We start from the raw sequence: 25479 nt of genomic DNA on the forward strand, positions 1-25479 counted from the left end.
CGCCGGACTAGCCGGCCTTGCTCTCACCAGGGGGGGGGGGGGCAGGAGAAACCGCGGTGCTGTCGACCTCCTGGTCCTGGCCCAAGTCCGCCCACAGCCGCCAGGGAACCAGCTCCCGCGCCAAGCCGCGAGCAGGAGAGGGAGGCATGTCCACCCGCCGCCCGACCCCGTATTCCGAGTCAGCATAACCCTAGAGCCAACCAAAGCGAGGCACGAGGCTCGGCAAGGCTCCCAGGCACGATCAAGAGCACGATCAAGAGCACGGTCGACTCAGCACAGCCACCAGGACGCTCTCTGCCGCCACAGGTTCCACACCAAAAAAACACGAGCGTTCTGGTTGTAATCTTCTTCTTCCTCCTTTTCGACCCCGAACAGAACCTTTTTATCCTTCTGCCCTCGTCACCTCCAATCGAGCCGTTTATTGGCCCACTGCCGTCGCCTTCCGCCAATTGTGATCACGGGGCGGAGCCATCCGCTGAACTGTCCTGTGATGTCACGGCCAGTCTTCAGAGAATACCAAAAGGGGTTGACGCAGACACACTTACCCTATCCCGTGTCCCTACCTAATTACGTGACATTTATCATTTCCCCCTTGAAGAAATGAACATTTACTAGACAACTTATCACCACTGAATTTCTACTTATTACATCGAGATCCTGGTAAACTCGAACAGCATGGCATACCTAATTAAACATCCTAATCACCCTTTGAATGCATACCCCCCTCAAACATAACAATATATATATATATATATATATATATATATATATATATATATATATATATATATATATAAAACATATACATATATATATATACATATATATATATAAACATATACATATATATATATACATATATATATATATATATATATATATATATATATATATATATATATATATATATATATATACATATATATATATATATATATATATATATACATATATATATATATATATATATATATATATATATATATATGTATATATACACATATACATATATATACAGCTCTGGAAAAAAATAAGAGACCATTCCAAAAATTTTTTTAATCAGCATCTCTACATGTATGGCAGCCATTAAATTCCAGTGTCTGTTGAATTCCAACACAGGCACACCTCATTCTACTTGGTGAGGTATTGATTAGGTGATCACCTGAACTGGATCTTATTTAACAAGGAAAAGTATAAAAATTTGGAGAGGCCTACAAGCCACAGTGTCTCACACCCACTGTGAAATTTGGTGGAGGATCGGTGATGATCTGGGGGTGCTTCAGCAAGGCTGGAATCAGGCAGATTTGTCTTTGTGAAGGACTCATGAATCAAGCCAAGTATAAGGTTGTCCTGGAAGAACACTTGCTTCCTTCTGCTCTGACAATACTCCCCAACTCTGAGGATTGGTTTTTCCAGCAGGACAATTCTCCATGCTACACAGCCAGGTCAATCAAGGTGTGGATGGAGGACCATCAGATCAAGACCCTGTCATGGCCAGCCCAATCTCCAGACCTGAACTCCATTGAAAACCTCTGGAATGTGATCAAGAGGAAGATGGATGGTCACAAGCCATCAAACAAAGCCGAGCTGCTTGAATTTTTGTACCAGGAGTGACATAAAGTCACCCAACAGCAATGTGAAAGACTGGTGGAGAGCACACCAAGACTCATGAAAGCTGTGATTGAAAATCAGGGTTATTCCACAAAATATTGATTTCTGAACTCTTCCTAAGTTAAAACATTAGTATTGTGTTGTTTAAAAATGAATATGAACTTGTTTTGTTTGTATTATTTGAGGTCTGAAAACACTGAATCTTTGTTGTTATTTTGACCAGTTGTAATTCTCTGCAAATAAATGCTCTAAATGACAATATTTAACCTCCGCCATCGAAGATGGACGGAGGTTACTGTTTTCACCCCTTTCTGTTTGTTTGTTTATTTGCTTGTGAACAGTATTACGGAAAAACTCCTTGACGGATTTCGACGAAACTTGGTGGGGGGATGAGGTATGGTCCAAGGATCATGCCATTAGATTTTGAACTTGGTCCAAAGTCCAATATGGCCGCCATAGCGGCCATTTTGAAAAATATTTGAATTTTTGTTTTTGCATTTCTACATGTTTTAAGTGATTTCCAGCCCCCTCCCCCCAAAAAAAAATTGTTAGAGAAAAGAAACCCAGAAAATTTTGCAACTTTTTTCCCAACAAAATTTCGATTTTTTTTGCATTTCTACATGTTATAAGTGATTTCCAACTAAAAACATGCCAAAATTATAATTGCGGCTGATTTTGGAACTTCAGGTGGATATACCCACGTAAAATCAATTTCTGTCTCAAGGAATCTAGTTATGACGAATGAATTTAGTATGTAAAAGTTAAAAGTGAAAGGGAAAGTTGCTAACTATAACTCTGTGAGCACTGTTGAAGTCAAATTGAATGAATAGGATATCAGGTTCACTTGAGTGACCCAGCAGTATTGGCGCCGGAGGTTTTGCACTCTACTGAGTGCTCCCCCTCTGGTTTTATTCGGAATTTGGGAGAAATATTGTCAGTAGTTGATAGAATAAAACAAAAATGTTCATTTTACTCAAACACATACCTATAAATAGTAAAACCAGAAAAACTGAAAATTTTGCAGTGGTCTCTTAATTTTTTCCAGAGCTGTATATATATATATATATATATATATATATATATATATATATATATATATATATATATATATATATATATATATATATATATATATATAAAAACATACATAATATATATATATATATATAGATATATACATATATATATATATATATATATTTATATATATATATAAAAACATACATACATATATATATATATATATATATATATATATATATATATATATATATATAAACAAACATATATATATATACATATATATATATATATATATATATATATATATATATATAAACAAACATACATATATATATATATATATATATATATATATATATATATATATATATATATATATATATATATATATTGTTGCGGATTCGCGCCTGCCGGCGTGCGGACGGCCACGTAACTCGAATCGCGGCACGTCGCCCACCGGATGGACAATCCAGTCGTGACCCTCTCGGACTAACGCCGGGAACCAGTCACGGGTGGACCTTTCGGTCTCACCACGATCGTGCCAATCGGCCCCCACGTGGGATAGGGTTGCTCGCCAAATTCGACCTTCCTAAGTACCCACACGGAGGGTAGACCGGGCGATCGCACCTCGCCGCAGGTCGACTTCGGACACGGGCCACTTTAAGCGACCCGTTCCGTACTATCGGGATAACCGAGCGGTGTTATTCGTCGGCCTCGACGGTTCGATTAATTATCGGGCGTTTTAGCCCACGACCAACCCTTTACGTGAAGCAAGATGGAGATTCAATGAAAGAAAAGACGAAGCGAAGCGGGAAAACAGTTCAACAATAAGCACATTTATTTCGCGATGAACGGAAAGCACACATATACAATTCCACCAAAAGCACATGTAAAAGAAGAAGACAATGCAATATTACACAAAAAGCAAATGCAACAATGCAGATCTATCCGACTACCGGGCACACGGCAACACTTATACAATTTTACTTTACAGACGGCGCCGACAACACATATTCCCAAAGCAAAAGAAAAGAGAACCACCCTCCAGGATGAGGGGGGTAGACGGGCCTGGGGCCGAGACCGTGTCGGGCCTACCCGTGTGATGATGTGACGCAGAGCGGCGGTCGCGCCTCAACTCCGCGGGCCTCGCGGACAGTGTCTGGGAGGGGGTGGGAAGGGGGCCCCCTTTGTCGCACTATCTCAGCGCGGGGGGGAAACAGGAGGGGGTTGCTGATGCTCGGGGGAAGGAGGATTTCACCCTGTCTCGGGTCCCGCGGCGAGCGTCTCCTCCTCCACCTCGGTCGCGTTGCTGGCCTCTCTGGTGTGCAGCTCCCGGCACCGACGCGAGCACCCCATCGTCCGCCTTCGCCGCCGTCACCTCTCCACAGCTCCGTCCTCTTCACTCTGACTAGTACCACTTCTTTCCAGCTCCACCGACGACTCTCTTGAACTTCGCACACTCCACTCAACTTCCAACTGAACTCTACTGACGAACGCAGTCGTTTATATAAGCCCCGTGGCTTCGCTCTTTCACCCTTGACCCTCTGCCTCCGACCCTTCACCTCTCTAACTGGCTCCCCATTGGACCGAGGAAAAGTGGGCGTGAATGCTTTTTGATCCATGTATTTGCATATAGCGACCGCCCTCCAACGCCCTGGAGGCGGGGCCAAATCGCCCCTCGCTCACCGATTGGACGGAACAAAAGTGGGCGTGAGTCGTTTTTGATCCGTTTTCTGCGGAAAGTCCGTGATGTTTTTGAACACGCTGCTCGGTGCGCGCCCCGCACGAGTCCAGCATCGGCGCCCACGAGTGGCGCGAGATGGTGTGGATGCGATGGTGGCGAGTTGTGACGGTAAAGGTCGTGGCTGTTGTGGTGAAGCGGCGTTGTGGTTGGTGGTTGTTGCGTGATGGCTGTTGAGACGTGGTTGGTGGTGGTAATAATGGCGGCTGGTCCAAAATAAAGATAGTAAAAGAAAAACGGCTATCCTGAAGAGTCGCAGCCCGCATGAATGACATGTATTCCCTCTAGACAACGGGTTTGGGCCTAACTACACATATACTTACAGAGATATCTCACCTAAGGGACCTGAATGGTGGTTTGTGAATTTCGTCAACCACAACAATATATATATATATATATATATATATTGTTGCGGTTTTCGCGCCCGCCGGCGTGCTGACGGCCACGTAACTCGAATCGCAGCACGTCGCCCACCGGACGGACAATCCAGTCGTGACCCTCTCGGACTAACGCCGGGAACCAGTCACGGGTGGACCTTTCGGTCTCACCGCGATCGAGCCAATCAGCCCCCGCGTGGGATAGGGTTGCTCGCCAAATTCGAACTACCTAAGTACCCACGCGGAGGGTAGACCGGGCGATCGCACCTCGCCGCAGGTCGACTTCGGACACGGGCCACTTAAGCGACCCGTTCCGTACTATCAGAATAACCGAGCGGTGTTATCGTCGACCTCGACGGTTCGATTAATTATCGGGCGTATTCAGCCCACTACCAACCCTTTACGTGAAGCAAGATGGGGATTCAATGGAGGAAAAGACGGCGAAGCGGGAGAACAGTTCAACAATAAAGCACATTTATTCGCGGCACACGGGAAGCACACAAATACAATTCCACCAAATGCACACAAAAAAAGAAAACACAATTCCATTTACACAAAAAGCAAACATAAAAGTGAAAACACAGTGCAGAGCTAATACCGACTACCGAGCACACGGCAACACTTATACAATTCTACTTCACAGACGGCGCCGACAACACATACCCAAAACCAAGGAAAAGAAATACCTCAAGAATGAGGCAGGCCTGAGGCCGAGACCGGGTCGGGCCTACCCGTCTGGTGATGAGACGCGGAGCGGCGATGGCCCCGCAACCCGCGGGCCTCGTGGACAGTGCCTGGCAGGGGGTGGGAATGGGGCCCCCTTGGTCGCACTATCTCAGCGCGGGGGGGAAACAGGAGGGGGTTGCTGATGCTCGGGGTATAGAGGATCTTTATTATCCCTGGTGTGCGTCTCCACCTCGGCCAGGTCGCGCTGCCGGCCTCCCTCGGGCGTGCAGCTCCTGGCACCGACGCGAGCACCCCCTCCCTCGTCCGACTCTCTTCAGCTTCTCCAGCCACTGCAGGCTTCGGGCTCCAGACTTCCACACTTGTCCCCTTCGTTCCGACTCCTTCTCGTTCTCGTTCTCCTTCTCGTTCTCGTTCTCCTTCGTTCCGACTCCTCGTTCTCGTTTGCGACTCTCTTCTGACTGACGAACACCGTCCTTTTATCCCCCCGTAACTTCGCCTTTGACCCCCTCCCTTTGACCTTTCACCTCGCTCCCCATTGGCCCGAGAAAAAGTGGGCGTGAAGGCTTTTTGATCCACAAATTTGCATATATCGATCGCCCTGGGGGCGGGGCCAATTCGCCCCTCGCTCACCGATTGGACGGCAAAAAGTGGGCGTGTGTCGTTTTTGATCCGTTTTTGAAGCACAAAATCCGTGATTTTGTACACGCTGTTCGACGCGCGCTCTGCACGAATCCAACACCGGTACCCACAGCGGGGCAAGAACGGTGGCGATGCTACGGTTGCGAGGTGTGACGTGAAGGTCGTGGCGGTTGTGGTGAAGCGGTGGTTGTGGTCGGTGGTTGATGTTGTGGTTGTGATCATGGCGGTTGGTCCAAAATAAAGATAGTGAAAGAAAAACGGCTATCCTGAAGAGTCGCAGCACGTATAAATGACATGTATTCCCACTAGACAACGGGTTTGGGCCTAACTACACATGCACTTACCGAGATACCTCACCTAAGGGACCTGAATGGTGGTTTGCGAATCTGGTAACCACAACACTACCCCCTTCCCTTTTTACAGACTCGTCCCGAGTCGTCAAATTTTCGTGTGCCATCATGTGTAGTTTTCCCCTAGTACATTTTACCTACGGATCCCTGAGTGCGACATTCATGGTATTCGTGTCCCCAAAATAAATAACCTGAGGGCTGCGTAACTATCTAAACAAACTCACTCACACGGACGACTTAAATAAAATTGCTGGCGCTAGACAGACATGCCGGGGGCGCACTCATATGTACAGTACATCTTAACCTTAACTTACAAATTTTACACTAAACCATGGCCCAGGATCATCGAACTCTGCAAAAAGAAAGCAGTTAGCAGGGAGCCAGGCTGCCCACATGCAGTCTCTGACTCAAACAATGCAGGTGACAGGGAACGTGGCTGGCTGCTCACACGCAGTCCAAGGCCTTCCCTTTTGAACTGAACGCAGTGAACCACAACGGTGCATGAGCTGCACAACGCAGTCTCCGTGCCAGCTCAAGTGGCACACGCAATGAGCACAACGAATGAATGCATGAACGGTCACAAACACGGTGCACGGGCCGCCACTGCAGGCCCGTGTTGTAGCCGCCAACAGGGCAGTTCTTGCAGCTTGCAAACTGTTGCTTTCTGATCCTGGCGCACATGGAAACGAACAGGGGGGGGGGGGCAAAGCAAAAATTGAACGGGGCTGGTGAACGTGGGCAGTGGGCATGGCATGGCAAAGGCAGCAGGCAAACACAGCCCGCAGAAGAAGGCCGCTGCAGGCAAACACAGCCCGCAGAAGAACTGGCCGGCACAGGCCTCGAAGAAAAACAGCCAGCAGATGAACTGGCCGGCACAGGCCTTGCAGCACACAGCTGCCGATGAAGTTGGCCGGCCTCTGCCTTGAAGTAAAACACGGCCAGCCGATGAAGTTGGCCAGCCTTTGTCGTTCAGTGGAGGTTGGTGGAGGGAGTGCGGTGGTGCTGGCCACTTGGAAGGCGGGCTCGGACCTACCTACCTGTCTCCCTCCCAACCTATCGCCTTTGCCTGTCACTGTACATACCCACTCCCTTAATTTGTCAAACCCCAATTTAGCCCCAACTTATTTTTTTGTTGTTTTTATTTTTACTTCCCCTCTATAAATCGTCCCCTAATCCCCTTTATCGTCTTTGTTCGGCTAACCTATCCTGTCACCTAGCCTACTCCCAACCCCTACGTTCCCTTCCCGGAGGGGAACAAGGGAGAGCTAACGTCCTGTGCCGAGGCCCAACAAAGCCTCAGAATGGCCTCCCCAGAGTTCGGCGATCTATAACCAAAGTGGGTCCAGCGGCCCACAACGACAGCGAGGGGATGGATGGTGCGGAGGGGTACATCTCCTAATCTACCCTAACCATTGAACTGTTAAACTACCCCGGGGCTTTCAACAAGCGCCTCTCGCTTAAACTATTGGTTCTAACAACCCAGATTCCCGTCGCCTGTGTTGGTGTCCTCACAATTTCGGGCCTCGCCCCCCCAATTTTCTCTCCGTGCCCTCACACGGTCTCCTGGCTGGGACACGTGGCTCCCTTTGGCAGGCACGACCCTCTGCCGAATCTCCCGCTATGGCACCCCCGGGCACTACACTGCCTCCGAGCCTACCAGCTCCCTAACACTGGGGAGTTCCCCCCATGGCACCTCCCCTGAAACGCACACGTGGCAGGCCGGCCTCCCGGGCCCCTTTCCGAGGGTCACCCGTGCCCACAACACTGCCCACGCGCTAATGGCGCCCCGGGCCCCCGCACCAAGCAGGCGCACCCGTGCCCACTACTCTATCCCGGCCCCCCATGGGCCCATGGCCTACCGCGGCCGACTAGCCTGGTGCCCGGGGTACCCTCTCAGCGATACTCACCTTTCGCAGCCACGCTCCCAAGCCCGTCAACAGGGCTCCTGCACCCCTCCAAATGGGTCTCGAGCCTACTTTCCCACCAACAACAAAACGACCTCCATTTTTCAATTTGACTAACCCAGCTAACTCACTTTACACTGACCCCGGGGTCCCTTGGGCGGGAGTCACTCCTCCCCCCAATCACTCATCGCACCATGCATTCCCCATTCACTCCACACACACAGACCCGCTGGCCTCACTCACTCACCATGTACTCACCTCACAACTCACCAACAACTCTTCAACACACACACCGCTGAACTCTGCCATCCTTCTAACTACATCCCCTAACTAACTCGTGCTCCCACGTCGTCCCTTAAACTACAGCACGTTCCTTTTAACACTACGTAGCTAAACTACGTCAACTCTACACACTCAAAGTCTGTCTCTGTCTCCAAAATAATCCCATTTTATTTCCCAACCTAAATCTGGCTACAATCCCTCTAACTAATCCATTCCACGGACTCCATGAGGACTTACCCCTGCCCCATGAAGTCGGTCTAACTAAGCTAACCCTTCCCCCTAACTAGTTTTCATCCTGTGCCCAGGGTAAGGGGTCTCCACCCCTTGCCCAGGAATCCTGTGCACCCGAAAGTGAGGCTTGCTTTTTTTTTTTTTTCTTTTCCATGCGCAGCACCTGCGCGGCAACTCAGAGCTCGCGCCCTTTACACCTGCCCGTGACGTCATGCAGCTGCACGTGTTCCTCGTCCCTCCTTGGACGGGACCATCCGGCAGAGATACCCCTCCTGCCGGATTCCAACCCCACGTGCAGCCATGGCGTCACCGTGCGCATAAAAAAAAAACACAAGCCACACGTCTCGAGGGGTTCCCCACGCGAACACATGTGCTTTGCCCGTTGGAGCTTCACACACACGATCGCGTGGAGAACCCGTCCGGTCCAAATCCATTTACCTGCCTAAACTTTGTCCGTCCGCGGGATCGGCAAATCCACCGCGTGAGTTTCCGGACCGGGACTTCACTCTCGCAAGCGAGCACGTGGTGGTCTCGTGCGTTGCACAGCACGAACCGCGTGCTCACTGCTGGGTGAACCCGGCACGGTCCTCGAAACAGCTACAGCCGCTACCCGGCTTTCGTTCCTTACATGTCTCCGTCGTCGCCTCCATTCAACACACGCATACCTGCGTGTTACGACGCACACAGTCCACTCCATCACATTCACACCGGGAGACGCGGCTGCGTGCTCCCGCATGCCAACCGACATCTCCCTCACATACCGCTCTCTCACACACACGGTCTCCCTTGCACACAGCGACCTTGCACACGGCCGTTCACTCACGCGTGCCTCACTACTCACACAAACCATACTACTCACACACGCGGGGGAACTCAACCGCTGTGCCTCATCCACACACCGTGCCTCACTCATACACGCGGGGGAACACACCCGCGGTGCCTCACTCACACACACGGCGACACTCACACACGGTGCCTCACTCATACACCGTGCCTCACTCACACACGCGGGGGAACTCATCCGCGGTGCTTCACTCACACACACGGCGACACTCATACACGGTGCCTCATCCACACACGCGGGGGCACTAACCCGCGGTGCCTCACACACTCCGTGCCTCACTCACACACGGCGTGCTGGGAAGCATGTACTCCGGCACCATCGCCACCACACCACTCACACACGGGGTCGCTTCCACACACGGGGACGCACTCACACCTTGCACCACACACACAGGGACAACCACACTGGGGATTTGTGTCCCCACAAGGGTCTCCGGGGCCTCTATACCCCCCCAAGCTCTCCGTGCACCCGTCCACAGCACTCGTCCCCTCAACCTCGCAAAGCACGACCGAACTCACCTGGTCGTGACTCGCCTCAAGGGGGCATACTCCCTCCCCTCGTTCCTGGAGGAGGTCATCCAGCTGCTCACACCGGGTCCCCACACGCTCCGCGAGCTCAACCTCACTATCCTCCACTACCTCCGTGTGTGTGTGTGCGCGTCACTTACCCCGTCTTCATCGTGTTTATTGGTCTCTGCTTCTTTCTGGCGTCTTTCCCTTATCTTTATGTAGGTCAACCTTGCTTTCTCTTTAAGTCGCTCCCGTCCTTCCCTGTTTTTCACTCCTTGCTCTTTCACGATCTCCGCGTACCTCATCCTTGCTCTCCGTATTAATTGTTCTTTTCTCTCCCTCGCAATTACTTTCACCTCGTCTCTTGTCTCCCGAATTACTTTTTCCTTACCCACCTCCACCGCGGGCCTGTCAGCCGTTGCACCCCCTTCCAGCTCGTTTGTTCCGACACGTGGAGTCGCCATTTTAAGTTCCCTGCTCACGGCCTTCATGCCCGCCTGCAGGCATCGGCCCATGTTCTGCGTCTCACCCCGTAGTTCTTTCATTTCTTCTTTCATGTTTGCTTCCATTCCGTTTATTTGCTGTGTTCATTTCTTTTTTCATTTGCTGTGTATTCGCATCCATCGTCGTTTTCACTTCATTCATATTCGCATCCATTTTTTCGATCATTTGTTTGTTCATGTCTTTCATTTCGTTTTTTATTTCATTTGTCATTGCCGCATTCATTTGTGCCAGCATGGTGAATAGCTGGGCCATGTCGGATGCACTCAAGTGAGCCGTTTCGGCAGGGGTCGGGGAAGGGTTTTGGTGGAGAGGGGGGGGAGGTGTCATACACCGCGGCCGCTGCCGCACCCACCTCAGGTTCTGGGTTCAGTTGGGGGAGTCCGTGTTCCTGCACAATCAACATTTCCTGCACGGGGATTCCATCCTGGACCATGGACTCTACATTATTACACATATACATTTCTAATACCCCCGGCTCCCGCTCGCCTTGAGACGCCATCTTGCTTCTCGTGAAGGGTTAATTTGCTCGCTCGTAATTTGGAGGGAATCGGGGGTCGCTTCTCTCACCCCTGGACCGATTCCCGTGAATTTAGCCGGAGACAGGACAGCCCGTTTTCCTGTTCTCCGTTACCAGTGCCGTGAGGAGGGCGATGAATTTGTATCGCACGACCTGACACCAGTGTTGCGGTTTTCGCGCCCGCCGGCGTGCTGACGGCCACGTAACTCGAATCGCAGCACGTCGCCCACCGGACGGACAATCCAGTCGTGACCCTCTCGGACTAACGCCGGGAACCAGTCACGGGTGGACCTTTCGGTCTCACCGCGATCGAGCCAATCAGCCCCCGCGTGGGATAGGGTTGCTCGCCAAATTCGAACTACCTAAGTACCCACGCGGAGGGTAGACCGGGCGATCGCACCTCGCCGCAGGTCGACTTCGGACACGGGCCACTTAAGCGACCCGTTCCGTACTATCAGAATAACCGAGCGGTGTTATCGTCGACCTCGACGGTTCGATTAATTATCGGGCGTATTCAGCCCACTACCAACCCTTTACGTGAAGCAAGATGGGGATTCAATGGAGGAAAAGACGAAGCGAAGCGGGAGAACAGTTCAACAATAAAGCACATTTATTCGCGGCACACGGGAAGCACACAAATACAATTCCACCAAATGCACACAAAAAAAGAAAACACAATTCCATTTACACAAAAAGCAAACATAAAAGTGAAAACACAGTGCAGAGCTAATACCGACTACCGAGCACACGGCAACACTTATACAATTCTACTTCACAGACGGCGCCGACAACACATACCCAAAACCAAGGAAAAGAAATACCCTCAAGAATGAGGCAGGCCTGAGGCCGAGACCGGGTCGCGCCTACCCGTCTGGTGATGAGACGCGGAGCGGCGATGGCGCCGCACTCCGCGGGCCTCGCGGACAGTGCCTGGCAGGGGGTGGGAACGGGGCCCCCTTGGTCGCACTATCTCAGCGCGGGGGGGGGGGAAACAGGAGGGGTTGCTGATGCTCGGGGTATAGAGGATTTCACAAAATCGCGGGTCCCGCGACGAGCGTCTCCACCTCGGCCAGGTCGCGCTGCCGGCCTCCCTCGGGCGTGCAGCTCCTGGAACCGACGCGAGCACCCCCTCGTCTGCCTTCGCCGCTGCCGCCTCTCCGCCTCTGGACTCTCCACCCTGGACTCTTCTTTGGGCTCCCCTCGTCCGACTCTCTTCAGCTTCTCCAGCCACTGCAGGCTTCGGGCTCCAGACTTCCACACTTGTCCCCTCCGTTCCGACTCCTTCTCGTTCTCGTTCTCCTTCTCGTTCTCGTTCTCGTCCTCGTCCTCCTTCGTTCCGACTCCTCGTTCTCGTTTGCGACTCTCTTCTGACTGACGAACACCGTCCTTTTATCCCCCCCGTAACTTCGCCTTTGACCCCCTCCCTTTGACCTTTCACCTCGCTCCCCATTGGCCCGAGAAAAAGTGGGCGTGAAGGCTTTTTGATCCACAAATTTGCATATATCGATCGCCCTGGGGGCGGGGCCAATTCGCCCCTCGCTCACCGATTGGACGGCAAAAAGTGGGCGTGTGTCGTTTTTGATCCGTTTTTCTGCACAAAATCCGTGATTTTGTACACGCTGTTCGACGCGCGCTCTGCACGAATCCAACACCGGTACCCACAGCGGGGCAAGAACGGTGGCGATGCTACGGTTGCGAGGTGTGACGTGAAGGTCGTGGCGGTTGTGGTGAAGCGGTGGTTGTGGTCGGTGGTTGATGTTGTGATGACTGTTGAGACGTGGTTGGTGGTGGTAATAATGGCTGTTGGTCCAAAATAAAGATAGTGAAAGAAAAACGGCTATCCTGAAGAGTCGCAGCACGTATAAATGACATGTATTCCCACTAGACAACGGGTTTGGGCCTAACTACACATGCACTTACCGAGATACCTCACCTAAGGGACCTGAATGGTGGTTTGCGAATCTGGTCAACCACAACAATATATATATAAACATACATACATATATATATATATATATATATATATATATATATATATATATATATAACACATATATATATATATATATATATATATATATATATATATATATATATATATATATATATATATATATATATATATATATATATATATATATATATATATATATATATATATATATATATATACACATATCGTTATGGTTTCCACCCGTTCGGCGTGCAGACGACCGCTTTTTTCTAATCACGGCCGCGCGCCCACCGGACGGGCAATCCTAGTCGCAGCTTTCGGATCAACGCCGAAATCCAGCTCTGGGTGTGTTTTTAACCACACCGTAAATCAGCCAACTCTTCTGTCCACGCGCGACAGGGTCCGATCGCCGAATTGTCGATTTACCTAAATATGCGCGCAGACAGAAATGCCGGGGATTTACACCTCGACGGGACCCGTACGGATATGGGCCGCTGTACGCAGCTCGCGCCGTTTGAGATTTGCCGAGCGGTTGTATATCGCCAAGCCCCATCGGATCCGATTAATTTATCGGCTATTTAAAAGCCAGCTAATATTCCGTACGTAATTACAGCAGCTCAATGGAGGAAGGGGACGCAACGAGTAGGTGAACATTTAAACAATGACATTTATTTGTCACACGTATGCAGTCAATGAAGCAATGCAGATATACACAAGCATGTATGCAATGTATGGGGGTAGGGACAAGACACGAGCAAACAAAAGACCTGCAGCCGTATCTATTGATTAAAGTACATGCACTTAACAGTTTCTACTTAGCGGACAAGGCGCCACAACTTTCATCCAAAGAAAACCCCAGGAAAGGAAAGGGCAGAACAGGATCCGTAGGCCTTTAATGTTCGCGAAGCTTTGGCGACCGAAGGAGTTCTGTGAGACCGGGCTGATTACCTGCCACCTTCGTGGTGACTCGCTGGGTGACCCTTGTTGGTTCGTCACCACCCGACTGGACTCCACCAGCTCCTTACTCCAGACTCAACTGCTGGCGACTCCTTTCCTCCACTGCTGGTCGGTGTCTCCTCTCCCCACCTCAACTCCACTGCTGGCGACTCCTCCCCTCCACCGCTGGTCAGCGTCTCCTCTCCCCAACTCAACTCAACTCCTCGGCATCTCCATGCACCCTTTTATCGCCATGGAGCTTCGCCCCTAAGAGGTGGGGCCGCAGTGGGTTTTTTCCACCCGAAATCAGCGCCCTCCCTTACTTCACCTTTGACCCTTTACCCAGGCTGGATCCACCCCTCCTCCTTCCCGGCGCGCGGGGGGGGGGGGGGACATTCCGGGAGAGATGGAGTTGTTGTTGTCTTTTTTTGTTTGTTTGTCGAGAATCCATCGCGTTGGTTGGCGGAGATGTTATTCGTTGGGGAGGCCGTTGTGGTTGTTGAAGTAGTCGTGTGGTTGGCGTTTTGGAGAAGGTGATTGTGGTTGTTGAAGTAGTGGTGTGGTTGGCGTTTTGGAGGTGATTGTGGTTGTTGAAGTAGTGGTGTGGTTGGCGTTTTGGAGAAGGTGGTGAGGAGATGCTTGTTCGTTTGTGGAGATGTTGGTGAGGGGATGTCGTGGTTGGCGCTGTGGTGGGGATGGCATGGTTGTTGAGATGCAGTTGTGGTTTGTTGAGATGCGGTTGTTCCAAAATAAAGATAGCAAAAGAATAATAGCTGACTCAAAGATCACAGCCGGTCACATGAATAAATCCCTTTAGACATCGGTGGGGAAATCTAATCTGAACACAGACTTATCGACATAACTGATCTCTGGGAAACCTGAATGGTGTTCTGTGAATTTCCACAACCGTAACAATATGCACACATATATATATATATATATATATATATATATATATATATATATATATATATATATATACATATATATATACACACATACATATATATATATACACACATACATATATACACACATACATACATACATATATATCGTTGTTGGCCCTCAAAATGGTGAAAAATCACATAAAATAGTTTTAATTCTAGTACCCAGATCCGGATTCGGATCTTCACCAAAATCGAATCATTTCGTCCTTGTCACACACCCAATTGTCCCAATCTGTCCATGAAATTTCATCCGAATCTGTCCATAACCTTTTGAGATATCGTGTTCACCGACAAACAACCAGCCTGGTGAAAACATGACATCCGTCCCGTTGCGTCCCGATCCGTTCAGTGTTCTCGCTCTTCCACGAGCCTCGACTCGGTAAACAAAATAAAAGTCTTCTGTAAAATGAGTCATGATTGTGAAGACAGACTAATATTCGTCACACAATCAACTCAGAGGTGAATGGACACTTGGAGATTCGAAACCACATTTGGCAAATCAAGCGGATCATGCGTTGCTATGGTAATGATATCGTGGGAAGGATTTTTAATCTTCTCACCAAACACCGCAGAACAGGACAACATTGGAAAGGCCTGGATAATCAGCAAACACAAACAAACAAGTGTCATCACCTCGCCGAATGCGGATTAAGACGTCGCTCGATAAGAGCCGCGGATTATGAAGAAACCTGCCCGGAGGACGATTGGTGCGGAAGGCTCCGCGAGCCTCGCACACCCAACGGTCACCAAAACGAAGACTTTTAAAAATTAAAAACAACCAAACATTGTGGTGGTGACGAGGTGGTGGGAACCTTAACCACACCGTGCGTCACAATACCATTAATATGTGGAAATTATTTTGTTATATTAAATCACGGACTGGGGACGTGTGTTCTGTTGCCGAGTTTGTTGTGGCAAATTTGCTTAAGCACTCAAGCAAGCACTCCATTCGAAACCGTTGATAAGGAACGGCTTGCTTGGCAAGCGCTAGCTTGGGGCCAATCTTCCTGATTGGCAACTCGACACACACCTCAACGCAACGTGTCGTGCAAGGGACTATAATAATATACACTGCACACAAACCCATAATTATTCTCTTGCAATTCGTAATCAATCTTAATTAAGTTTAATTGGTCTGCAAATATAAATTGGACTGGAATTTAGATAAAGAAAATATCGGAATGATGAAATGAAAATATATATCGACGGATTCCACTTGGCAGATTCGCCACGGATGAATGTGCCTGACTTGGTGATGTTTTCTTGAGTACCGTCTCGCGTTGCGAACGCTTCTCATCGAGAACTCGGCGTTGTTGTTGTTGTTCTTCTTCTTCTCCTCTTCTTCTTCAGACAAAACCTTAATCTCTAGGACTCGGCTCTTGAATATACGAGATCCAGATCTCCTTAAATACTGAGCACATTTAGACATCCTCACATAGACGGTGCCTTTTGAGAGAGTCTATCATGAACTTTTAAATATATTCGGACATTTGCTTTAAAGTTTCGAAAAGTTCACGTTACTATTTAAAGATTACTAGTACGGGCCAGTAGGGGCGGGCCCGTCGGTGAAGTGCCAGTATGTGCAGCCCTCTCTCGCTCCCCTCTCTCGCCCCCCTCTCTCGCCCCCCTCTCTCGCCCCCCTCTCTCACCCCCACTCTCTCGCCCCCTCCTCTTTCCCCCGCTCTTGAATTGTGCACCCCTCTCTCTCACCCCATCTCTCCCTCCCCTCTCTTGCCCCCCTCTCTTGCCCCATCTCTCTTGCCCCTCCTCTCTCACCCCTATCTCTGTAAATGTATTCACAAAAAACAAATAAATAAATAAATAAATGAACATTAATTGTGACGTCATTCGTGATGTCATAGCACCGTGTCTTGTCATTGGTGGACAGATAAATGGCCGTAACTTGGGAACCGCTTATCCGATTAATATCAAACCTCGAAAAGGCACATCCACGGCTTCCCAGCAATATTCCTGGCAAGTTTCAATCGTGCAAAAGAAATAATAAATAATAGATAAATAAATAAATAAACATTAATTATGATGTCATTCGTGATGTCATAGCACCGTGTCCTGTCATTGGTCGATAGATAAATGGCCGTAACTTGGGAACCGCTCGTCCGATTAATATCAAACCTTGAAAAGCACATCCGCGGGGCCCCAGCAATATTATTGGCAAGTTTCAATCAGATCGGACCATCGATCGTGCAAAAAAAAATAATAATAAATAAATAAATAAGCATTAATTGTGACGTCATTCGTGATGTCATCGCACCGTGTCTTGTCATTGGTCGACAGATAAATGGCCATAACTTGGGAACCGCTCGTCCGATCGATATCAAACCTCGAAAAGGCACATCCGCGGGTCCCCGGCAATATTCCTGGCAAGTTTCAATGAGATCGGACCGGCGGTCGTCGAGAAACAGCGGTCGCAGACAGACAGACAGACAGACAGACACACACAGATTGCTGGAATTATAGATAGATTCCATTTATCGTATTGTTGTGGTTACCAAATTCGCAAACCACCATTCAGGTCCCTTAGGTGAGATATCTCGGTAAGTATATGTGTAGTTAGGCCCAAACCCGTTGTCTAGAGGGAATAAATGTCATTCATGCGTGCTGCGACTCTTCAGGATAGCCGTTTTTCTTTTACTATCTTTATTTTGGACCAACCGCCATGATTACCACCGCCAACCGCGTCTCAACAGTCATCACAACATCAACCACCCACCGCGGCGCCGCTTCACCACAGCAGCCACGACCTTTGCCGTCACACCTCGCAACCGTCGCATCGCCACCGTTCTTGCGCCGCTTGTGGGTACCGGTATTGGACTCGTGCAGGGCGCGCGCCGAACAGCGTGTACAAAACCACGGACTTTCCGCTCCAAAAACGGATCAAAAACGACTCACGCCCACTTTTGTTCCGTCCAATCGGTGAGCGAGGGGCGATTTGGCCCCGCCTCCAGGGCGTTGGAGGGCGGTCGCTATATGCAAATTCATGGATCAAAATGCATTCACGCCCACTTTTTCTCGGGCCAATGGGGAGCGTGGTGAAAGGTCGAAGGCAGGGGGTCAAAGGCGAAGCCACGGGGCTTATATAAGCGGCTGCGTTCGTCAGAAAAGTGTCGTCGTGTGCGTTGGAGTTGAGTGCAGTTGGGAAGTTCGCAGGAGGAAGAGTTCGGAGTTGGAGTCGGAGCGAAGAGGACGGAGCTGTGGAGAGGCGGCGGCGGCGAAGGCAGACGAGGGGGTGCTCGCGTCGGTGCCGGGAGCTGCACACCAGGGAGGCCGACGGCGCGACCTGGTCGAGGTGGAGACGCTCGTCGCGGGACCCGAGACAGAGTAAAAATCCTCCTTTCCCCGAGCATCAGCAACCCCCTCCTGTTTCCCCCCGCGCTGAGATAGTGCGACCAAGGGGGCCCCCTTCCCACCCCCTATCAGACACTGTCCGCGAGGCCCGCGGAGTTGAGGCACCACCGCCGCTCCGCGTCTCATCACCAGACGGGTAGGCCCGACACGGTCTCGGCCCCAGGCCCGCCTACCCCCTCGTCCTGGAGGGTGGTTCTCTTTTCTTTTGCTTTGGGAATGTGTGTTGTCGGCACCGTCTGTGAAGTAAAATTGTATAAGTGTTGCCGTGTGCTCGCGTAATCGGTATTAGATCTGCATTGTCGCATTTGCTTTTTGTCTTCTTTTCTATGTGCTTTTGGTGGAATTGTATATGTGTGCTTTCCGTTCATCGCGAATAAATGTGCTTTATGTTGAACTGTTTCCCCGCTTCGCTTCGTCATTTCTTTCATTGAATCCTCATCTTGCTTCACGTAAAGGGTTGGTAGTGGGCTGAATACGCCCGATAATTAATCGAACCGTCGAGGCCGACGATAACACCGCTCGGTTATCCCGATAGTACGGAACGGGTCGCTTAAGTGGCCCGTGTCCGAAGTCGACCTGCGGCGAGGTGCGATCGCCCGGTCTACCCTCCGTGTGGGTACTTAGGTAGGTCGAATTTGGCGAGCAACCCTATCCCACGCGGGGGCCGATTGGCTCGATCGCGGTGAGACCGAAAGGTCCACCCGTGACTGGTTCCCGGCGTTAGTCCGAGAGGGTCACGACTGGATTGTCCGTCCGGTGGGCGACGTGCCGCGATTCGAGTTACGTGGCCGTCAGCACGCCGGCGGGCGCGAATCCGTAACAGTATTGTAATTTCGTAAATACATTATTTATTTCGTAAATATACGATATATCGTAAATACGTAAAGACATGACGGGTCTCGCTATTGGCTTAATCAAGGCACATGACGAAATATCGGAAGTTGTTGTTGTTGTTGTTTTTGAAAAAATGTATTTTTTTAACCGACAAAATCATTAGGACGCTGCTCGTGGACACATTTGTCCTTGTTTTCTCAGGTAGTACATTATTAAATCTCGCCTGAACGAGATCTCGTTTTTCGCACGAGTTGGAACTCGTGGGGGATTGGGGGGGGTGGGGGTCCATTTACTCCCGCCCATACGTCACAATCAGCGGACGATTGTTGCAGGTGTTGGCTTGTTTCATAATACCACTGAGTGGATGGCTATTACATTGCAATAGTGTGTACATGTACATCCGGTAGTGGTGACCTGGAAGTGCTTAGACGTGCAACATGGCTTCCTTGAATTAACACCGGCCCCATGTCCTTTGATTACAAGGGTCTGAAACATGGTGTCAGTAGTGGCTCGATGCAAGATACCCCTCCAATTCATCTCCTGCTGCAACGTGCCGTGCTGAAACGCTACGGGCCTATGCCTTGATCAATATGGCTGCCAACATTACACGCCCAAAGGCGATGAAAACGAGTGGTGACTGGAGTACCCTCGCAGTACCCCGCATTTAAATACATAAACACTGTGGCAATGCACGCAACCGAGGAAAAGAGCACTGTCCAGATCGTGTGGCACAACTAATCACTTTGCAAAAGTATGCTTTGAAAGCAAGAGAAGACCTGCAGCAGGGCAGCTTCGGAGGGTGGAGAATACCGATTTCGACGAAGGCCATGACAGCGGCACTGGCATTTACACAAGCGAGTGCATCGGTGCTGTGATGTCGAGAGGGAAAAAGTGATTTATCACACTACAACTGCGTACCGAGTTACAGCAATGCCAGCTTGACTCTGGGGCAACATGCGACGTAATGAATCGAACGCCCACAGCGAAACTCTTACCAAGTGACACGAGACTGAAGTTGTATTCAGGCGAGCTGATGAGGTCACTGGGACTTTTCAAGACAAAGTGTGTAATACGTGGACGGAGACACGAGCTTGAGTTTTAAAATTGTGGAGGCCAGTCAAAAACCAGTTTTCAGGCTCCACGTGTGAACGCTTCGGACTGACACACTTCACTGTCCCTGCTGAGCTGCACGAAAGGGGGCACCAGCTGATTGTCCCTTTGGCCGAACTAGAGCTGATAAGCATGTACAACAATGTTTTCAATTTGGCCAATAGAGGCAGTTGCAGGAGAAGTACAACTTGACCTGGACGCCAGGATCCGTCGAGTCCAGTGCGCCCCACGCAATATGCTCGTAGACATGGGAGTCCGCCGTGAAGGCACAGCTGACAGACATGAAGCAGATGGTCACATTGCTCCTGAGACCAAATTGCCAGACCAGGTAAATAACATGGTCATAGTGCAAAAGCCTGAGAAGCCGAGGATTTCCATAGATCCAAAGTTTCTGAACCAAGCACTATGTAGATCTCATGACAGCATGCCAACACTCGAAGATGTCTCATACAAACTAACAAAGGCACATGCCTTAACACAAGTGGACACCCGCAACGCCTTTTTGCAATGAAAGCGAGACAAGGAGAGCAGTGACATCACAACATTCTGGACCCCCTGGGGTGAAAACTGCCTTTTGGAATCTCCGCAGTATGAGAAAATTACATTTTGGGGATGACAATTGACACTCAATTGTCACGTGACCCCATAATGCTTTGTCCTATTTGCATAAATTTAGTATCAAAAGATGCACGAGACTTCAAAGAGAAAAGGTCATGAAACAGTATTTGGCAATTCATGGGGGTGACAGAGAAATCCAGAAATTTCTAGAGGGAATTCATTTTGACTCCACCCTTCCTCCCTACCAGCCTGAATAGTGTTAAAGTACAAAAGAAAATGAGGTGACTTGCTGCAAATCTTCAAAATTATAAGATAATTTCATAACATTCCAGAGGAGCATTTCTTCAGCAGACTGCCTTATAACCATAGACAATTACATCAACTATAACTCAAGGATTAAACTACCTTGGACATGCTGCTTTGCTTCTTCACTTCCAACAATGGATGGAGGCCCTCAATATCAGACATTAGATCAAGGCTGGCTCTCTGGACATATCTCGAGCTTTTGATGCAGTCTGGCATCCTACCTTGCTCTCCAAACTGTCTGCCTATGGAATCCAAGGCCAACTCCACACATGGCTTTCCAATTTCCTCTACTCTCATAGCCAACATGTGGCACTCAGTGGAAACCTTTCATCTCCTCTTCTTGTCAAGGTTGGAGTGCTGCAAGACAGTGCTCTGGGCCCAGTCCAATTCCTGATCTCCATCAGTTATCTCCCTTACCATCTGGAAAATCCACTTTATCTCTTTGCTGATGACTAACCCTCTGTGGTGACACATCACTCATCTTTCAGAGAGGCGGACTGCAGCCTCTTCCCTCTCTTCAGACCTTAACAAAATATCACAAGATGGTCAAACACTTAGAAAGTCTTTCAATCCTGAGAAATGTCTGTCTGTCTCTGTCTAACGACTGTACCGCAAACCCTCCCATCTACTTTCTCAACAACCATCTCAAAGAAGTTCATTCACTCAAATTCTTGGGTCTCACTCTCAACCATGATCTCTCTTGGGCAAGCCACATTTCAAAGTTGGCCTCCAAAGCCAGACACCGACTGGGCATACTACATCTTGCAAAGTCCTTCCTGAGCACACCTGAGCTCCTATCCATCCACTTACAAGGCTTTCATCCACAGCTTGGTGGAGTACTGCTCTCCCCTTTTGGCTGGCTTCCCTGCCTCATCTTGCTCAGCTTGACTGTGGAAACCAAGGCTTTCAAGATTATTGGAATCTCTCATGATGAAGCTGGGTCTATGGGTCAATCACTTCGTTTATTCTCCTCATCCCACCAACTCTCACTTGTTTTTATTCCCATTTTTGAAGAAAAAAAAACCGCAGGATATTGTAATCGGCTCCATCAGTCATGCTATCTCCTAAACAGTTAAACAGAAATTCACCAAACTTGGTAGTTATCACCACCACATAGCAAGAAGGTGCAAAAGCAGTGTCATTTTGGCCCTGATCAGTGAGGAAGGGTCAAAAGGTCAAATACCGAAAAATGCAATGAGGGACACATTTTTAAAGGAAACGTTGTATATGCAATCAAACTTGGGGGATGCATGAAATATGCAACGATTTTTTGGATTGGACCTCCAGTTCATGCCCCAGGGAGTGGGGACTTGGGGTCACAGGAATCAAAATGAGAAAAAAAAACATTTAACTCAAAAGTTGATATTGGGTCATTCCTGGTGGAACTTCTTGTGATCTTTAAACTTTGCTTTAGGTGGAAAGCATGGGGATTTGTGATGGCTTGCCATCAACTTCGTTGTAGCTACCCCACACATGTGAAGTGAAAACTGTGGTTAAGCAATTGGTTCATATCCATCCATTTGTCTTATCAGTTTGTGATCAAGAAACAACAAATTAACCCCCGTTTGACTTAGTCTGAAACGGAGGCTTATGGATTTGGTCTCGATTTTCATGTCCGTGCATCCGCAACCATATCTCGGACATGTTTGGACCAATTTTATTCGTACTTGGCACAAACACAACACATGATGGCATACATGTGCCCCTCACTTTGTTTTGTGATCTGATCAAATATGGCCAACTGGTAGACTGGCAGCCAATTAAGTTGTGAAAAAAACAACCTCAGTGTTGAACTCGTTCTCAACCATTTCTCGAACATGCATTTACCGATCTTGTTCAAACTTGGCGCACAGATAAGGAATGATGCCTTACATATGCACATCATTGTTTTTCGAGATAACATCAATGATGGCCGACTGGTGGCCATTTTGTTACTTAAGTGTCCCCAACCATTTCTTGGACATGATTGGTCCAATTTTGTTCAAACTTGGCAAATGTAACATGTCACAAATGTTCTTGTATGTCACATGACCACTCAAGTCAGTTGCACATACACATAAATCTTGTAAATATGGGCTAGCCCTTTAGCTCCGTAGAGCAAAATTACTAAAACCACGGGGGCTATGACATTTTACGTCTTATTTCTCCTTGTTTAACTTGAATGTTATATTTTGAACATGAATTGGAAGGCAAACCTGCCGTTGAACAGTACTGTCTCTGAATTCATCCCAATCGCAGATGTGCAGAAAGGAGATATTTTTTTTTATTTTTTCTGCCGGAATGGCAGTCCATCAAAATTGAAAATCATTCCAAACAGGAATCTACTGTTTTAAGGACGTCATGAAGGAAATATATAACAGGCACAAATAACTAATGTAACGTGTTTGACAGGGTGGTGCAATAGACACTGCGTAAAATGGCTGTAAAACACAGAATTTATTTATATGCCTTTAAACCTTTCTATAAATTGAATTATATACTTGAACACTGTAGAACACATCACCTTCTAACGAACAAAAAAAAACAAAAAAAACCCCCACAAATTTTAAGAAAGTAATCGGTTTATTGTAAACGCAACTATCATTTACGGACTCAGACCATAATGAGAAACTGAAACCTTAACATTTACTTTATGGTAGTTTTGTGGCAATTGGGAATCAAAAAGGTGTTTTAATTAGCCTGGGCTTTATTATTTTAGTTATATGTTTTTACTTTGTAAAACATAAAATGCATGATCTGCATCCTTAATGCACACCATGTAGCATCGTGACAATGTAGAGCATAATTTATGTTTCTTTTTACACATTATTTTTCTAGAGCTATGTTGTATGAAACTGAGAATAAAGGCCTACTCACAAGTGATAAACAAATAAAGGCCTACTCACTAGTGATAAACAAATTAAGGATGCAGCACTAGGTATTTACAAAACATTCATGAGCTTTTTCATCAATGAATAATCAGGGCATTGAAGAAATACCTACATTCACCTTCGTTTAATTATCAGTCTAAGAACATCAAATCCAACTCGAAGCCCAATATAGTTGAAAGTTACTTTGAAAACATCGTGTCTGAGATTAGCTTATGAACCTTGGTTGGGGAAAAGTAGGACACGGCGAAGAATGCATCTGCTTGGACGAGTGCTGTGATAAAGTTATCACATACAAGAAATAGCAAATAGTTCCCATGGAAGATTCACTGTGCAACTATCAAAAGGTGTTGGTCAGCTTGTTGGCGACCAACTCTAAGACCTCGCCGGGTTTCTTGCGCCAGTTGTTGATGTCCTTCGACATCTGGCACCATAATTCCCCATGCCGTGGCTCAACGTTCTCACAGCGCTTCATTACTTCTTCCTGTTGCTCCTGTTAGATCAGAGACTGAAATCAATGGGAAAACTCCTCAAGGAACAATTTTAAAACGATCACATGTTGCAGTAAGTGAGTACATTTTCAAACACAAATGTTTATCAAAGTAAACCCATGAAGACTGATGGAAACAGTATCAAAACACAATTTTAACACCCAAGTTTAGAACTATTCATCTTCGGTACCACTACGAATAGCTTGTCTATGACAGAAATACCTGTTGCATCAGGAAAACGACTTATTTTTACGTATTTGAGAAACACAGCAGGTATTTAGTTATTATACGAAATGACATGGGAGTTGAATTCAGCCAGAAAACTGTACCTGTGTTCCATGCTGCAGTTCAAACTTATAGAAATAACCCCAAGCATCTCCCAAGTCTGGGTCAATCTTCACTGTGCGGAGGAACCATTCCCGAGCCTTTGTGATCTTCCGTTCACTCCAGAACAGCCTGGTAATGTGGGACAATGCACAATGAACTTAACGATATGTGAGATTTCTTTAGTTTATTTTATTTTTTTAATGCAGTTGACAAAAAAAAGATCTAAAAGCTAGTGAAGCCTGGATTCGTTCAGACTTGTTGAACACAATTCACGTATACACAACACTGAGCTGAAAATTACATGTGAAATGAATAAACTTAAGGACAAAGTTTCCACGGGAGTGGTGAGATTAAAACAAGTCGATGTTGGAAACCACTCATTAACTAGAAGGGCGTTTAGTAGAGCACATACCTCTCCCACGCAATGCCTAATCTACGAGAACATATTGGGCCCCATACATTTTTGAATTATCATGCTCTATATCGTTTTTGGCCCAATCTCTCAATGATGAAGAAACACTTAAAAAAAACAAATTCTCATATCCGGATCCAGATTCGGAT

The 25479-nt window shown here is 48.0% G+C and overlaps 2 protein-coding genes across 8 annotated transcripts in view; both read right to left on the reverse strand.

Annotated features, from left to right (window-relative positions):
* LOC147026396 (zona pellucida-binding protein 2-like) overlaps positions 1-15866 on the reverse strand; it is an 86119-nt gene extending 70253 nt beyond the window's left edge. For 4 of the 6 annotated variants that reach the window (XM_085881799.1, XM_085881801.1, XM_085881797.1 and 1 more), the window contains exon 1: positions 15620-15866. In XM_085881799.1, the coding sequence (XP_085737925.1) occupies positions 15620-15689 (70 nt within the window). In that variant the 5' untranslated portion in view covers positions 15690-15866. The remainder of the gene's footprint in view (positions 1-15619) is intronic. The other 2 variants (XM_085881800.1, XM_085881798.1) reach the window with 1 other exon arrangement.
* Positions 15867-22874: 7008 nt separating this feature from the next.
* Positions 22875-25479, reverse strand: part of PRPF6 (pre-mRNA processing factor 6) — a 50055-nt gene continuing 47450 nt past the window's right edge. For both annotated transcript variants that reach the window (XM_085881804.1, XM_085881803.1), the window contains 2 exons: positions 24921-25047; positions 22875-24593 (listed from right to left, as the gene is read on the reverse strand). In XM_085881804.1, coding sequence (XP_085737930.1) covers positions 24441-24593; positions 24921-25047 — 280 coding nt within the window. In that variant the 3' untranslated portion in view covers positions 22875-24440. The remainder of the gene's footprint in view (positions 24594-24920; positions 25048-25479) is intronic.

This window comes from Eptatretus burgeri, chromosome 5, assembly GCF_056783735.1.
Source record: "Eptatretus burgeri isolate ZD-2024b chromosome 5, Ebu_testis_v1, whole genome shotgun sequence".
In the NCBI taxonomy this organism is placed as follows: Eukaryota; Metazoa; Chordata; class Myxini; order Myxiniformes; family Myxinidae; genus Eptatretus; species Eptatretus burgeri.